Here is an 18,385-nt window from a genome sequence, read left to right as displayed (position 1 = left end):
GCCCAAGTATGATCCAGAGGACACTTGTACCATCAAATATCATCAGTCAAAAAAGTTTTTTAACTCTACTTCTATCTTCTCATAATCTTTCTTGTATCCAGATTCCACACGCTGCGGGGAATTGTAATAAGTGATACTAGTAATGATGAGTATTTGAGTCTGTAACAGGCCTAGGATGTTGGGACTCGATCAAAAAACGATTACAGCTTGGAGTGTTTTTTTATCTGGTTAATTATCCCTTCTTTTTCATAGGCGGATAATTTTTTAGGTTTTTTCACTCACGTTTTACCCCAAATCCGGGGTGACGGTTTGAAGGTTGAGACCCTAACACATCTTAGTGTCTAGAGTTGATGTATATTACCATACTAGATCACACAAAGAGTTTCATGGAATTTGGTTTGGTCTAGGTAGTCATTTTTTAATTTTTTAGATTTTCCGCACTACGGAAATTGCTAATAAGATTGTATTTGTAATGTAATAAGTGATGTCTAGAGAAGTTGTATGGAGTTTGAGTAACGAAATTTTCACCTCTTACCCTCAACTTTCCACTATGACAAACATTGATGGGTTAAAAATGTGTTTTGAAACCTCAAAACCCACTTTTCCTAGGTTTAGTGGGAAATCTGGCAATTAATTAAACCAAAAATTAACTAAATGGAGAATAATAAATATCCACACATGCTAAATGTTATGGAAATGAGGGGGAAATTATGGGGGAGTTAAAGTGAAGTCCCAAGGTGATGTGGACTCTTAAAATCAAGGAAAGAACATGTGCTCAAATAAAATCAAATTTATGGCATTAAAGGAAAAAGTTGCTTACTTGAAAATTCGAATTTGTGAAGTTAATGCATATTTGGAAGGATTTGTGAGAATATTTGGTCTAGATTTTTGTGGGAAATTGTCCCCACATGGGTTACCATCCATATAGACTTGTCATTCCATCATAAAACTCGAATTTGGCACATAAGGTAAGAAGAAAATGATGTCCACTTGCCAAAATTCGATTTTTAAAATTTACACTTGGCATTCGAGCTCCATTCAACAAATTCGAATTTCTCTTTGGGATTGTCACCTCATGCCACTTGTTTAATCACTTCTACATTGGGATTGGCTCCAATGCCATTTGTCATTGTCATTCTTCATTGGGATTTTCTCCCAACTCTCTATATAATAGAGCCATGGGCTCTCATATTGTATCATGTAATAAGTTATTGGGCTTGAGGAAACTCTATCATTTTGTACTTGCATACTTTCTTAATATAATCAAGACTTTGGGGCTATCTGGCTGGTGTTCTCTTGGCGTTATGAGGTGATGTCCTTTCATACTACTGCTATTGTGTTTAATTTCTTTTGCATGTTGAATTAATATTAGTTTATACTTGCCATCTTGCTTGGATTGATGTGTGCAAGCTATCTTGCACATATCATTGATTTAGAGTAGTATTTTAGGGATAAGCTTTCCAATTCATTTTAAGAGGAATGTTTGGTTTATCTTATTCATTATATTGCTCTAATCTTGTGCAAACTAATACGTGTTTAAGTGTGTAAGAAAGATCTTTTGTATTGTGTGTAGGAATCCATCTAGAAGTGAGAGAAATCTCAATTAGATCAACTCACTCCTCGAGTCACAGCGATCCAAGACTTAGCCATTTTTTGCTCCAAGTTTTCCATCCAACAAAGAGAAAAAGGGAGTTTTCTTAGTCTATAGCTACTTGATCATCCATTTAAAATTAAAAATACTTCTTTGGTTCTAGTTCTTTCAAAGTTATATCTCTTATTCAAGAGTCATTTCTAAAGCTAGGCAAGCATGGAGGTTCACTCCCATTACTTGAGCTAGTACTTTGTAAATTAAATTATAAGTTTAATTTTGGTTTCTTTTTCCTAATTTCACACTGACAATTGGTATTTTTTTTTTTTGCAGCCCATAGGCTTGACCATTGGGCAGAAAGGAGCTTGAGGAGAAGTTTTGGAAAACTACTCACTCGTGTGCGTGCAGGACCCCCTCACGTTGTCCAAACACTGATTTCTAGGGAGGCCATAAGCACTTGGGAGATAGTTTCAAACTCATCTAGGCCGTGGGCCTTTTGAGCCTTGTGAATCTCTTTTGGAGAGTTTTTTTCATCTTCAAGTTTGTTGTTGTTATATTTTGGGGAGAAAGTCTAGCTTTGTTAGAGTCCCATCTTTGTAAAGATCTCTTTCGTATTGTGGGCTGCCCTCTTAGAGGCATTTTTACCCGCTTTAAGCACTAATTAAAGATAAAAAAAATTGTTTGAGGGAGCTTGGGATTTTTCCCATGGCATCCCCCTTCCTCATTTAGAGAAGGAATTATTGTGGGTGGCCTAATCTTGCTTTTAGTTTTTTTTAAATTTTTAGCTTTTAATTTCATATTATGCATGCTTAAAATCAACACATTTCACTCATGCAAAATTTTACTAATCTTGTATTTAAATTCCCACATGCATACGCTCTCAAGTTTTGCAAACTATTTCTCTTTGAAGCATTAGTTTAATTTGGGAAATTAACACAATTTGCATTTCATCTAGGCATTTTAGTATAGGAAGGCCCCAAGCCTCATTAAAACTTACCTCCAACTTAAGTTGGTTGAATAGAATTTTAGGACCCTCTACCTCTATTGACTCCTCATTGTGAGATCCAAACATTTGGGCGAGGATGAAATATGAGGACTAGAGTTCAATTGTAACTTTGTCTTAACGCTAATTAATAAATAAATCAAGAACTCATTCCATCATATTTGTTTTGTTTGGAAAGTTCTTAAATTTCTTGTTATCTTGATGGTTTAAAGTCTCACATGCAAATCTTATTTCAAGGGGCACTTTGGATGAAAGCATTGTAATTCCTTTTAATTTTGCAACAAGTTTAATTTTTCTTGTACTTGGAAATTGACTCATATTGTGGTTTAATTATTGTCATAAATGGTTGATTTCACTTTCAGTACTATTATTTTGAGTTGCAAACTCAATTTCATGTTGTCATCTTGGTCTAACATTTGAGTTATTTTTGTATCCTTTTGAGCAAGATAGTTTCCATGCTTTGATTTGTAGACTTATTCATCTTGAAAGCATTTATAATATCTTGTTCTAACAATTTATTATTTTACTTTTCAGGATTATTTTGGCTTTCCATTTGAAAGTTTTTCACCTCATTCTAAGCAAATACAATTTCATTTCTTAAAGAGCAATACTTTGAAGGCATTGGTTGTTTATGCATTTCATGCTTATCTTATGTATTGATGGTTATTGCTCATATTAGTTTTGCTTATAAATCTTAAAGAAATAATCTATTTAACTTTAACAATTCTCCTAGAAACCCACATATTTTTAACTTAACTTTTCATTAGGGACCATCCCCCTTAGCTAACCTAGGAGATAGCTCAAACAGACAGAGTCGGGATTAGTGTAACAGCCCCTTCTCTGAGTTCCCTGCCACCAACCACACCTTGTGGGGTTTAAGGTGTTGGAATTTCTAAGTTTAAACCTTTAGAAATTCTTCCTGTACTATCTGATTTATTTCTTCCTACTTGTTCAATCACTTAACAAGTTATTTACCCTGTAAATACTGAAAATAAATAAAGTACAGCATCAACACATACATATCATCAACTGAAAGTAAACAAGCACACAAGTGATACTGTTGTTTTTGGACTACTGTCCCTGGAAAAACCCAATGCGGGAAAACCGATGCAACTATTCAGAGGGTTTTATTATTATGCAGTTTCAGAATACAAACTGGGTGCCAGAAATGGCTCACCCAACAAAGAATGCCCTCGGCAGTAGTACCTCTCAGTTGGAGACAGATATTCCCGCTAAATCACTAGATGAACGATCCCACAGCAACAATGCAGCTTCTGTTGCTCTGCGTCACTCTGATAGGGACTGTGTCATGTTGATTTGGGGTAGCATCGGATGTGCTCTAGCTTTGAAAATTGGTGGAGAGGCTAAAGTACATGAGATCTCCAAGACCCAAAAATGGTTTGGGCAGATTCTAACTGGTTTGGGAGATATTAAAATAATTAATATTTTTAATGGAGTTCCTAAGTCTAAACTTAGGAAAAAATAAAATATTAATGGATACTAATATAAAACTGGGTTGGAAGGTTCCAAAAGTCATGGATCAAGCCAAATCTAATCTTAGTCGTTGATTAGAGATTTAATCTCAGTTGTTGAAGGATCAACAGAAAAAGTATAAAAGAGGCTTGAGGGTCAGTTGGAGAACATACTGAGGGAGACCAGTCAGTTCGATTTTTGGAGCAGGGTTATCTGAGAAATCCGAACTAGTAGTCTGGAGAGTAGTAGGAGGCAGTAAGTACGGAACAGAGAGTAGGGACCAACACCAGGGGAACATCGCAAAGGATGGAGAGGCAGACGCAGAGGTAGCAGACTGCGCAGTCACTGGAGAGTCTGCGTGGGTGATGCAGAGAGGCCTAGTGCTGATACAGAGAAGCAGGGGTTGACGCAGTGGGTCTAGAAGCTACGCAAAGGTCAGCCAGGCTAACGCTGAGACTGGGAGAAGTGCTAAAGAATTTTCTCTCTGTTGGGTAAGCCAGTTTCGCACCCATTTGTACTGAAGAGTTGTTGAATAATAAAATCCTCCCTTGTTGCACCGGTTTTCCCACATTGGGTTTTTCCGGCCACTGATTGTCCAAAATATTTGTGTCGATGTGTTAATTCTTGTGCATGTGTTTGTATCCGTATTATGATGTGATATTTGCAGCAGAATTTCTTTTAATGTTTATTGAAGGATTTTCATAAATAACTTATTGGGAAATAAGTAGGTAAAATAAATCAGTTGTTGCAGAGATAGAATTTTCACACGTCACCCTATCTAGCTCTCCAGCTCTCAGTCTGTTCCACAAAATTCTCTCAGCGCTGCCTCTAGGCCCTGCGTCAGCCTCTCTGGCCCTGCGTCAGCCTCTATGGGCTCTGCGTCAGCCTCTATGGGCTCTGCGTCAGCATCTAGAGCCTCTGCGTCAACCCTTGGAGCCTTTGTGTCTCACACACTGGCCCTCTCTGGCTCTGTGCAGTTCCTGGCTGCCTCTGCATGGCCACTAGCTGCCTCTACGTAGCCTCTAGCTGGCTCTGTGTCAACCTCTCCCAGCTATGCACTGATCCTCCTGGTAGTAACTCTGCCTCTTTGCTATGTATTCACTGCCCCTTAGCTGCAACTCAGATCACTCACTCGATTTACTCAGCAAACCCTGCCCCAGAAAATTGAATTCTTGATCTCTCTCTATGTATACTCCAACTGACCCTCAAGCCTCGTCTTATACTTTTCTCGTTGGTCCATCAACGGTCGAGATTAAATCTCTAATCAACGGCTAAGATTAGATTTGGCTTGATCCATGACTTTTGGACCCTTCTAACCCACTTTTATATTAATACCCATTAATATTTTATTTTTCCTAAGTTTAGACTTGGGAACTCCATTAAAAATATTAATTATTTTAATATCTCCCAAACTGGTTAGAATCTGCCCAAACCATTTTTGGGTCTTGGAGATCTCATGTGCTTTAGCCTCTCCACCAATTTTCATGGCTAGAGTACATCCGATGCTACCCCAAATCAACACTCCCTCTTAGTAAGGATTATGCTCTACTAATACTCCTCTCTGAGTATCACCCTGATCATCCAGCATCGGTCGCTGTGCTGATGCTAGGCCTCCCTGCCCAACACCCACTATTGCATCCTGTACTACTACCCATTACCCTGCCATTGCCACTCTTGCATATGTACGGCAGCTCCTTCTGCATCTGTGCTGTTGCCCATGGCCCTATCACTGCCACTGCTGCATCTGCATTGCATCCCCTTCTCCTCACGCTGCATCGTGCTACCCATAGCACTGCCACTGCTAACTGCTGCACTGCAACCCAGTTACAGAGAAGGAAGTAATTGATCCACCCAACTCTGACATCCCTATCAGGCTAGAGACTCTCCCGATGCTGAAGCTCCCTCTGCTGCTAGCAAGTGCTCCCTCTACTGACCTCTGCGTTGCTGCAACAACTTCATGCATCTTGCACTGTTGCACACCTCTCCGTGCCATCCTGCACTGGTGCAATACTCCCGTGCTTCTCACACTGTTGCATCCTGCTAGCCTTTGCAATGTCTCGAAACTCCTGCACTCTCTGCTGCTTCATCCGCATCCGTCTTTGACATCTGCCAATCCTGCTACTCCTCTTTGGAACTCCCGCAGCAAGGTATAATCTAAGAGGTTGGGTACCTCGAGGATCCTGCCCCTCATCACCTGTAGTCTGTCTGACTACAGCTCGATGTCTCTCCACTTCTTCTCAAGTGGCGCATGAGCACTCATGGAACAATTGTCATCAGTCTTGACTTCTTTTTTCGCCCTTGCTGGTGCTGCCTTGGTCTCAGAAGCCTCTCCCTTGCTCCTCTTCCTAGGACACTAGTTCGCAAAATGACCCAGTTCCCCACAATAGAAGCACTTGACCTTGGAGAGGTCCTTCTTCTTTCTCTTCTCCTGCTTTCCCGCAGATGTGAGAGCCGCATCTTCTTCCTCCTCCTTCTTGATTCTGACCCCTTTTCAGCTACTCCCCGCCTTGGTCACCCATCTGATCTCTTCTTGACGAAGAGTCGCCCACAGTTCCTCCCAATCTGAAAGGCTCGACCTGCCTAATATGCTCTGGACAAATACCTCCCAATCCTTTGAGACTGCATTCAATGCGGTCCCCACCATCAATTCCTGATCCGACGTGGCCCCTATGGAAGTTAGTTGATCACAGATCTTCAATCCACCGAGGAAGACATCTATCTGCTCTCCCTTCTGCATCTGGGATGACCGCGGCTAATTTTCAAGTAACATTTTCCTCTGCACGGAAGTATGCTGGTACAATTTCTTTAGGGCTTCCCACATCTCATTTGTCGTGTCCTTCTCGGCAATATGCGGCACCACATGATCCTTGACCCCATCAAGGATGATGCACTTTTCCTTGGCCATTGCCTTCTCGTACTTCTCATTTTCAGCTGGGTCAACTGGGATCGCTATTGTTTTCAAGGCAAAGAGCTTGATGCGATACCTGTCTAGAATGGACAATATCCTAGCCTTCTAGACTACGAAGTTGGAAGCTCCATCCAGTCTATCTTGATCTCTCAGCCCATTCACTATCATCTTGCTGCTCTTCTTCTAACTCCTCTGAGTCTCTTTACTTCCCTCCTGGAAGTCCTCGGTTCGACTCCCTCTGAGTCTCGATTTCATTCCTGGAAATCCCTCCTCCTTGGTCTTGCCCTGTTAGGTACTGTTCTGACCACAGTACCCCACCAAATTTGCTCCGCAAATTATCCCTAGCGTCCTATACCACAGCAACTTGAAGGACTGAGCCTCTAGGCTCTACAAAATCCAGACACCAACAAAATCTGCACCTCCTGGCCACAGCGTCGATCCTTCCTAACTGAGAAAGATGACCGGGCACTGCGTAGGTCAAGTATGCTCCTTTCTGCCTCTACGTTGATCCTCCTCCTGGCTCGAACTGATGACACAGTCCCTCTGCATCACCCCTTCCTTGCTGCTTTCTGCTAGGAACACCTTCTGTCACTCGGGACAGTTGTTTCTGCTACTACTACTCTGCTCAACTAATGCCTTCAGTTATCTTGTGATCTACAACCTCGCTCTGATACCATGTTGGAATTTCTAAGTTTAACCCATTAGAAATAATTCTTGTACTATCTGATTTATTTCTTCCTACTTGTTCAATTACTTAACAAGTAATTTACCATGTAAATACTGAAAATAAATACAAGTACAGTATCAACACATACGATCATCAACTGAAAGTAAACAAGTACACAAGTGACACTGTTGTTTTTGGATTAATGTCCCCAGAAAAACCCAATGCGGGAAAACCGGTGCATCTATTCAGAGGGTTTTATTGTTATGGAGTTTCAGAATACAACCTGGGTGCCAGAAATGGCTCACCCAACAGAGAATGCCCTCAGCAATAGTACCTCTCAGTCGGAGACAGATATTCCGGTTAAATTACCGGATGAACGATCCCACAACAACAATGCAACTTCTACTGCTCTGCATCACTCTGATAGGGACTGCATCACCCTATCCAACTCTCCAGCTCTTAGTTTGTCCCACGAAATTCTCCCAACGCTGCCTCTAGGCCCTGCGTCAGCCTCTTGGGGATCTGCGTCAGCTTCTAAAGCCTCTGCGTCAGCCCCTAGACCCTCTGCGTCTCATACGCTAGCCCTCTTTGGCTCTATGCAGCTCCTGGTTGCCTCTGCGTGGCCACTGGCTGCCTCTACATAGCCTCTAGCTGGCTCTACGTCAACCTCTCCTGGCTCTGCACTGATCCTCCTGGTACTAACTCTGCCTCTCTGCTATGTATTCACTACCCCTCAACTGCAACTCAGATCACTCACTCGATTTCCTCAGCAAACCCTACCCCAGAAAATAGAATTCTTGATCTCTCTTTGTGTATACTCCAACTGACCCTGAAGCCTCCTCTTATACTTTTCTCGTTGATCCATCAACGACCGATATTAATTCTCTAATCAACAGCTAAGATTAGATTTGGCTTGATCCATGACTTTTGGACCCTTCTAACCCAGTTTTATATTAATACCCATTAATATTTTATTTTTCCTAAGTTTAGACTTAGGAACTCCATTAAAAATATTAATTATTTTAATATCTCCCAAACCAGTTAGAATCTGCCCAAACCATTTCACGGTCTTGGAGATCTCATGTGCTTAGCCTCTCCACCAATTTTCATGGCTAGAGCACATCCGATGGTACCCCAAATCAACAGAAGGCTTTTCTCACTAACTTGTAGGTAGGTGTAGGCGGCAGGGTCAACAGTACTCAAGCCCTATTAATCTATTTTTGTTTATTCATGGACACAATATAATTCCAATTACCAATTCTTATCCATCCCCGTTTAAAGTTGAATGTACACTCTCTCTAGCCTCTTATCGTACTCACATCGCAATAGTCTGTATGTTGGCACTTTAGTAGGTCAATCATACAACTTTATTCAGAATTGGTCTATCAGCCACTAGCTTCTTACTACCTTTAAATGCTCAATGTATAAAGACTCCTTTTAGGGTCAATAAAAATTGAAAATTGTCTTGTCTACAATAAAATGAGTAGGAGACAAAACCTTCTTTTAATTTAAAGATTTTGAATATGTGAATATATCAAATTGCAGAAAAAAATATTATAAATGTGATATATGAATATTTTCCTTATGATCCTGTAACATGTAGGCATTCTCAAAATGTTCTCCTTTTCAAAATGAAGAATGTTAAGATTTCTTACGACATAAAAACTTGGAGATGCCTTAAACGAGAGTACTTCAGAATTGGGTTATCAGAAAAATAATTTGTTCTCGAATACAGTGTATATTTTGGTATTGATTTCAACCATGTCATTCAATGATATTGCTTTCCAAAATTCGAATTGTGATTAGCTATATGATAGGAAAGAACTATCTAATAGTATAATGAGAAAGAGGATTTTATTCTCTATTGTGCTAAAGATTCTGGTACTGGTTTCAAGGACGCTACTAAATTATATAAAATGCTTCAAGTTTAACTTATTACTGTTTTCAAGAGACAGAAATAAGACAAAAGCATGGAAAGATTCATACAGCAACTTTAGAGTTTATTCATGGACATAGGTAGGAAAGACCAGTGAAACTGAAATCATCACCTACCTCTAAACCTAATTGTCGGATCAATAAACCAACAATCTTCTGCATAAATTGATTTCGTAAACTCTCCTGCGGTAACAAAATTTACATTGTAAGTTTACCTCAATTTGATTTATTTAGCATGACAGATATTAGATACTAACAGATACTCTCAATAGTTACTAACGGAAATAATATAAAACATGTATGATTAAAAAATATCAAATGAGCATGTATACTTAGCAGTTAACCTGTTTTCTTAAAATTAAACATCAGAAAGCAGATTAAAAAAGGAATATACGAAAAAAAAGTAGAAATAGGCACTTAAGAGAGAATAGTAAAATTCCAGCTAGGTGTAAAGGGAGGAAAACCCAATCATATTTCTTTACTATTAAGATAGGGGACAGCTCAGAGGCGCTAAAGATAGCAACCATGCTTCTATGAAATTACAACATAGTGTTTAGAATCACCAAATAGCTATTACTGGCTGTAGGATGATGATGATAGCAAGTGGTATTCTCCATAAGGGGTGGGACCACTCGAGGGAGGTTTGGGATGGTCTAATTTTCATGCTAATGGTGCAAGCTTGTAATATTCTGACAAGAGAAAATACAGTGAAATACCAAAACATGAACTAGCTACAGCGAACAAATGAACATGCAATCTGAAAACTCCACAAGAACAACAAATTTAGAACACTACTGAGCAGAAACAATAGAGCTGAGCCATTTTATTCAATATTCAATAAGAAGCCAAGTACAAAACATAGTGGAATGAGTGCACCTGGACTTGCCAAAGAAAATATGAAAAACCCAGGTGGGAATGAAGAAAACTCCATGCTGAAATAGGCTCACTGGCTGTACGCTCTGCCAAGAAATTTACCACTGCTGCTGCTGGTAGCAAACTGACATTTGAGGCCTCAAATCTGCTCCAAAAATTCTAAAAAATTAGGACAATGCTCTCCAACCCCGGGCCAACAAAACCCATAAAGCTTTTGGGCTAATTCCAACCTCCCAGAATTACCCAAAAATCAAGTGAAATCACCCACTGTCAGCGCTACGTCCCACCAGAAAATCTACAACTACATCTGCTACCCACCATTTTGTGGGTAATATCCCTAGGAGAAAATTTTCCGAGATGGTCCTCAATCGGCAGCCAGTAGCCCCTTGCAACCATCAACTAGCTCGTTGTGCCACTTCTCCACCACCTGAGCCAGCCATGTGGTCCCTCACCCATTTGTCATGATCGTATGTTTGAAGGTGGGCCTCCCGAACCTAAAGGTATGCCTTGTCATTTGGTAATTGAGTATTGTAGTTTGCTTATCATGGACACTTCTGGGCATGGATTATTGGGGGGATTCGACGCAAAAAATGGGATAGGTTTGTGCTCTTGTCCCCTAGACCCCTTTTGCATATTAACCTTGGATTCTAGTCCTGTGGGATCTTTTTCACTGACCATTTGGATTTAGGGATGGTATTTCACGGGAAACCATGATTTTGGTTGTGTGGTCCTACTCCATTATCCGCATATATTACCCCCTCTCCACTCATTATTACCCCATTCATCATTTCTCCCACCTGGGTCCACATTCCTCCACTAGGTCCGCATAGGGCTAGCTCACCCCTTCCCCTTGCCCACACCTTAAGTTAGACCTGGAATAGCTCCCAGGAGGTTGATGCAACTAAAAAGAAAAGTAAAAGCATATTTGGCCACATTTAACAGGAAAATGTACCACAAAATGCAAAAGATGGTCGAGACAAACACATTTAGCACATGGGCAAAAGCCAATACATGAGCTCTACCCCATCATCATGGCCATCACCCTGGTTCCTACAGGTTCTATGAGCCTCCATCATCATATAGGAACCCATAATTGTCCCAACCCCTGTTGGGCAATGAACCGCCCTACCCTAAAAGGGGTATTCACTCTTATATCTCATACATCATGCTCTTACCCCTTGAGCCCCGAGCAGTTAATCAAAGAAAAATCATAAAAAGGCAAAAGACATATAAAGAAAGGTGGAAAAATCAAGGTCGGGGCACCTAATGCACCACGATTGCTCCCTCCTATACATTATAAACCCAAGCGTGGGCTTCCTTTTTATTAGCTACCCTTGCACCCCAGCGTGTCGCCCAGCACTGTCCCTCTCATCCCATACTTCATTCACCTATCTATCACATACCACCACCTTTTAAAGGATATAACTTGAACATATTATCCTCTTTAGAAGTAGAAACTACCTAATAGTATACATGGTTAACCCCATTTAGAGTTTAGGAGACATTGGCACATCCCGAAGCCCATTATGGAAGGGCAGGCCATTATGAAGTCCCCACCTGTGCTCCATAGTTGGTAAGTTAATTTACTCGATTTCTCTAATGACTTGTTGTACTGAAAGGCTAGGGGACACATTGGACCTTATGCAGGATTGCAGATGGTCTCCATCTTGGGTTTGGTCTCCCTATACAGGGTCCTAATCCTCCAGAGGGCAGCATTGGCACATGTAAGGTGTGTATTGAGAGCCATGGGCCTCCACAACAATAGACATCAATCCATCAATCCCCGAGGATGTTCAGAGACTGCTTGAGATTCACCTATTGGACGAGGAAGATGCACTTGGTTCACCTTTGCCCAATCGGCCCCACAAATGTACCATACACTTGGCAGCTGACCCAGGACTTGTAGGATGATGTGGCATCACCTACACCATCATCAGAGCCCTTGCAGATGATCTACAAGCATCTTTGACTCATTTGGAGACCCATGAGGTTATTATTGTGCCCCCACACCCACTAGGAGCACCATATGTTTATTGTTTGGAGAACAAGGGGCCAACCCCTTGTCCATCACTTTTGAGGGTCCTATTCTTCATTATGGCACCTATGGACCTCATCAGGCCACTTGGAGGGCCCTACAACATGTATTATTCATCATCTGACCTCTTAAGAGGCTTATTATTTCATTTGTAAGCTAGTTTGGTGGGCTTGTCACCAAAATTTAGATTATTAGCACATTATTTTATTGTAGGGGCTAAAGTAGGCTCAATTAGGTTATTCGAACTCCTAATGAATTTATAAATAGGAGTTAGATGAATTCACTTTGTATCATCACATGACTTGGATCATTCTCTCTTGAGAACTTCGCATGTTTCCTTGGAGGATATTTTTGGATCATTGATGAATTTTGATGTGTGGATTGGGTCTTCTTATCTTGGAGCTTCTTATATTGAAAATGTGTTGATGGTTGGATATATTCTCTTACAATTCTCTTACATGTAAGTACGATTTTAATGCTATTTTCTTTTACTTTGCTACATACATTGATCATGAGATTTTCGCAATTTTTGGGCTAGTTGTTGCATACATTTACGGCATCAATGCGGAATTATGTCTCTATATAGCTTATCTCTATGTATGAGCCATGTTTGGCATCAATGCGGAATTATGTCTCTATATAGCTTATCTCTATGTATGAGCCATGTTTGATGAACGAATTGCCCTAGAGATCGAAGTCACCTTGACAAGCCTTCTCCATTTGCAACGAAGTATAAATGCTTTTAAGGTCACTTTTCTTCTCTTTCCCTTAACATTGGACGAAGTTGACTTTGAGAGCCTCCTTGAACAAGAAACGAAATCCATCTTCATAGTTCTCATTGTCTCTATATCCCAAAAGGAATTAGGCACTGATCCATCATAAGGTGGTCACTTTCAACCTATTTCCTCACCTTTATCTCTTTTTTTCTAGGTCTAGCCACGCTCGGCCACCTAGGGCATCAATTTACCGACAAAGTAGCCCTCCAAAAAGTTCAATCTCTTAGCCTCCCCTGCGATAGTGTGTCCTCAAGGCCTCCTCCAATTTTGAAGCCATTCCGATAGTGGAGTTGTGAAATAACCCAAGCCCTAGCTCCGAGATCAAACTTTGCCCTAGCATCCCAAGGTTAATGCCTCATAGGATCAATTTGACACCTTTAAGTGAAGATTCTTGCTCTGATACTTTCCCCCTCCTTGTCTGGGTTAAGAATATCATTGGTTGCTAAATTTGTGCCCCTTATCCTAGGCTGGGTCCACTTGGTCCCGTGTGGTCCCACATCTTTGAAAAGACTATTCTTCAAGAACCATTTGGGATACCAATTTCAATAAGAATTTTAGGGATTGGGAAACTCTTTCATAAGTCATATTCCCTAAACCTAACCCTCAAATCCCCACATCCTTCTCCTAGAAGGCATAGTACCTTGCTTAGAAAGCAAGCAAGCTCCATTCTTGACCCTCTTTAAGAAAGGGATTGCTTGAGTCACTTTATATCCATTTGTTGATTCATCCTTCGTTTGTGACTCCATATATGCCGGGGCTCCTCCCATCGGTGAAAGTCCGTAAAGAGTAGGGAGCCTTCGCTGAGGTCACAGTGGGCTAAGTCTCCATTTGTTGCCCTTAGCCTAGCATTTGATCCTTTAGGAAGCCCCTTTAGGTCCCCTGCTAGTTTGAGCGGTAACATTTTAGCGTCGTTGCGAGGGACACAAAACGTGTGCTTTGTTCCCCATACGACATTATTGATATATCATTTGGCGACTCCATTGGAGGAATGAAGTCCTAGTTCCTCATTGAACTTCAAAGTCAAATGCTTGTAGGGTGAAGTAAGCATTTGTGAAGGCATTTTAATTCACCCTGGTGGCTCCATTTTGGCATTATATGCAAGATCATGAAAAATGGTTAAAGAAAGTATCCACGACATTAGCCCCGAAGAAGAACAAGACCTATGGGAAAGATTGGATTCGTGGTCTGAGCTTTGTGATCATCTGATAGAGCACGAGAACGAGGACTTCATACTCAATTTTTATAACAGGAGTAGGTCAAACCTCGACAACATAAGGCGGGCGTATGAAGAAGGGCCCACCGATTATCTCTTCTTGGAGCTTGCCTATTATACTGGGGCATTTAATTCCTTGTCTCGCAAGATCAAAGAAAAATATGGCTCATTACCAGATGTGGATTTGGATAACTAGGATGACCAAGAAAATGAGGATGATGAGCAGATATCAGTTATGGAATTGGGGCCAATAGCAGTGAAGTGGAAGACATCTTCTTTGAGGATGATGAAGAGTTGGATCCTGAAAGCCTCCAAATCACGAAAGAAAGAATGGATGAATATAGTAGGTCATGCAGGGGGTTAGTAAGGGAATGTAATTCTAATGAAGTATTCTCCCGTTTATATGATGAAGAGGTGAAGCTTCATAAGATGAAATGTGAATATAAAGAGAACCCTACTAATTCTCTCCTCTTAGAAGCATATTACCAAAATCATGTAACAAATACCTTAGTCGTTATTCTTCAAGAGAAGAGAGAAGAAGAGAGGTCTCGCTTGTCAAACAACCAAGATGAAGATGACCTTGAGGATCTCGTCGATGAGCAGGAAGATGATTGCTCGTTGGGGCCACAAGATGGCCAGAATGATTTTGAGAGCACATGTGTTGAGGAGAATGAGGCTATGGAAAGTAAGGCCACGACTGACCTTACCTCTCTAAGGGTATTACTCATGATGACTCTCCTTTTGAGAACATTGAGGAAGGTGATCCCATGAGCTCCTTGGAGGATGACAATGGATATTATTTCTGCATTGAAAAGGAGAAATGGGAGATTGTTGGGCCTCAATTTGATTATGCTCCCATTTGTGATACTGACAAAGAAGATGAGGTTGAGATTGGTTTTCTCTTTATCCCGGTCATTACTTGCGATGACATACCCATTGATGCCCTTGGAAAGAAGAATTATTATTTTCCCTTTCATGAAGAAGGACAATTGGAAATGATTGATTCTCCTTTTGATGAAAACCCAATCTTTGATTCTTATAATGAGGAAAGCAATGAAGCTCCTACATACCCACCTCATGATTATATATTCAAATCACATGAGCCTTTAGATTATGGGGAAGGAAAAACCATCAAATATAACACTTCACCCTACCCTTTGCCTTTCCCTCTTGTTTATCATCTTGAGTCTTCCTCAAGTAAGTCCCTCATCCCTTTGCTATGACCTCGAGTGACCATGCCCCTTTCCCCGTTTTTGAACATGGTGTCAAGGAAGAACCCTTCATTGAATATACCTTGTCCCCTTTGACTCACCCACGAGGTTTTGATCACTTCATGACCTCCCCTCTCCGATGTGACCATCACATTGAGCAACCCATTTGTTTCACTCCTTTGTCTCACCCTTCGTTCCCCTCTCATCACAACCATGTGACATCTTCAAAGCATGATACTACAAGCAGTGTTTGTGATGAGGATTTCTTGAGAGTGATCTTTCATTCCACCATTGTGTACTTAGAGGGAAAGCCTGAGACCTCTAGATTGACCTATTTTATTTCTCCTAGGAATTCCATTTAACTCGAATGGAGATCATGTTTCCTCGCCTGCCACCCGCTTCATTTGCCATGTCACTATGTCTACATTCGATTTGGGAGTTGCTACATGAGTAATCACGCTGGCAGGCATATGTATATTAATGTGATGATATGTTGGTTGCACTGGTTTATGATTACACTTAGTATTAACCTTACTATATGCACGCTAGAATAGGATGCATTGCATGCTCATTTTCTCATTAGAACTAACATCATATGATATTTCTCATGGTAGATGCATCTAAATTAAAAATTTGTATATTTTACTTTTTGGTTAATTTTATGGCCTAACATTAAGCATGTGCAATCATAAGACAGAAAAAGCTTGTTGCCCCGTGTTTTTCATCTATTATATGTGCAGGTAAGAGGTCTATGACAACCAAGATATTGTTGGAGTTCTCATGGCCTCCCGTTCGAGTAGCTTCGTCCACTTCTTCGAGAGATCACGTCCTAGTTGGAGCCAGATCTTACCCACCATCTTGTGGGTGATATCCCTAGGAGAAAATTTTCTCCAAGATGGTCCTCAGCCGACAGCGAACAACCCCTTGAAGCCACCAACTATCTCGTTGTTCCACTTCTCCGCCACCTGAGCCAGCCATGTGGTCCCTCACCCATCTGTCATGATCGTATGTTTGAAGCATAGTTTAAAAACTCTGACTTGGATTCAGAACCGACCGAGGGTCGACTCTGACTCGGCCTAGTTGATTTTACTGACTCAGTCATTGTAAAAAATACATTAAATATTTTTTTTTTATGAAAAACCATTTTTAAAGATTTTCATTCATGTTTCCAAACTCAAAGCATTAGAATATAGAGAGAAGACAACATATGATCAAAGTATGCTCATGAATATATCTATTATATCAAAATAGCACCCAGTAAACTGTCCAATACATGTAATATATAGAGATCATAACAAAAACACATAACCAAGGAGGCTCTAAATGGCCTCTACAACGAAACATCACTAGTCACTATTGCTAAACAAGGCAAGATCATCTGGCTCAGACTCTAAATTAGAGTCAAACAAGGAAACCCATGGCTCCTCCTCACTACTGCTCCAAAAACCAACTCCAACTCTTCACAAACTCGTCACAAATGCTCACACAAATGCAATGGGATAGTTGTGAGTAAATGTGAGGGGGTTGGGTCACTTTCATAGCCTTGGGAGAGAGGTAGAGGCATTAAGAAGAAAAAGAAAACAAAAAAAAAAATTGAATTTTTGGGTCTGATTTGCCGTCTTTTTTCCCCGCGGACTAGCTCAGGCAGTTTAAGATGGGCTCGGCCGAACCGGCCAATCCATTACTGAACCGGCCTGTCCATTACTGAACTAGCTAAATCAATGTCCGGCTCGGTCGATTCGGTAATGGACCAGCCGTCGGACCGGTTTTTCTACCTAGCCGACCAGGGCAGGGGTCTGGCTCAATCAACTAGGCCGAATACGATTAAGACCGACCTAGTTTTTGTTGAAGTTTCTAAGTTTACTTAGTTAGAAACCCTTCCATGCACTTTATCTGATTTATTCCTAACTACTTGTTATTTTCCTTAACAAGTTATTTACAATGTAAATATTGAAAATAAACACTAGTGCATGCTCAACATATTACAGATCAGCAACTAAAAGAAACAAGAACAAACACAACATATGACACCATTATTTGTGGATTAATGTCCCCGGAAAAACCCAATGCAGAAAAACCGGTGCAACTATCTAAGGGTTTTCTTATTAAGCAATATCAGAGTACAATCTGGGTGCCGAAACTGGCCTACCCAACAGAGAATTTCCTTAGCAGTAATACCTCTCAGTTTCTGACAAATCTACTGGCTGAAACCTCAGATAATCCTTCCGGCAGCTACTCAGCACTAATCTGCCCCAGAAACCCCAGCATCTGCCCAATATAGATTGCGTCAACCTCTCCTAGCCCAGTGCTAGCCCTGCGTCAACCTAGCTTGGCCTGCGTCAACCCCAGGAGGCCCTACACCAGCGCTCTGAGCCTCTGTGTCAGCTACGCTAGCCTCTCTGGTGCTCTGCGCAACACTTAGTTGCCTCTGCGTGGCCCTGCGTGAGCACTGGCTGCTCCTGCGTCTCTCTCTCTAGCTGCTCTCCCGACACTATCTCTGCCTCTCTATCTCTCTGTACTTAATGCCCCTCAGCTTCTCTCCTGATCACTGATTCTATCTCTCTTAACAAACCCCGCTCTAGAGAATAGAATGATTGATCACTCTGATGTATTCTCCAAGTGACCCTCAAGCCTCCTCTTATACTTTTCCTGTTGACTGCAACTAGGGCGCCTCAATCCTCCAACATCTAGGGCTTCCACTCC

The 18,385-nt window shown here is 41.1% G+C and overlaps 1 protein-coding gene across 4 annotated transcripts in view; it reads right to left on the bottom strand.

The window, feature by feature from the left end:
- Positions 1-18,385, bottom strand: part of LOC149156925 (uncharacterized) — a 387,270-nt gene that overhangs the window by 276,964 nt on the left and 91,921 nt on the right. For all 4 annotated transcript variants that reach the window (XM_089445409.1, XM_089445410.1, XM_089445413.1 and 1 more), the window contains exon 4: positions 9,692-9,757. In XM_089445409.1, coding sequence (XP_089301535.1) covers positions 9,692-9,757 — 66 coding nt within the window. The remainder of the gene's footprint in view (positions 1-9,691; positions 9,758-18,385) is intronic.

This window comes from Pinus tabuliformis, chromosome 9, assembly GCF_031772625.1.
Source record: "Pinus tabuliformis cultivar Carrire ecotype Pingquan chromosome 9, CPIR1, whole genome shotgun sequence".
NCBI classification, from domain to species: Eukaryota; Viridiplantae; Streptophyta; class Pinopsida; order Pinales; family Pinaceae; genus Pinus; species Pinus tabuliformis.
The sequence above is the reverse complement of the archived record's forward strand: the minus strand, read 5'-3'. Positions and strand labels throughout refer to the sequence as shown.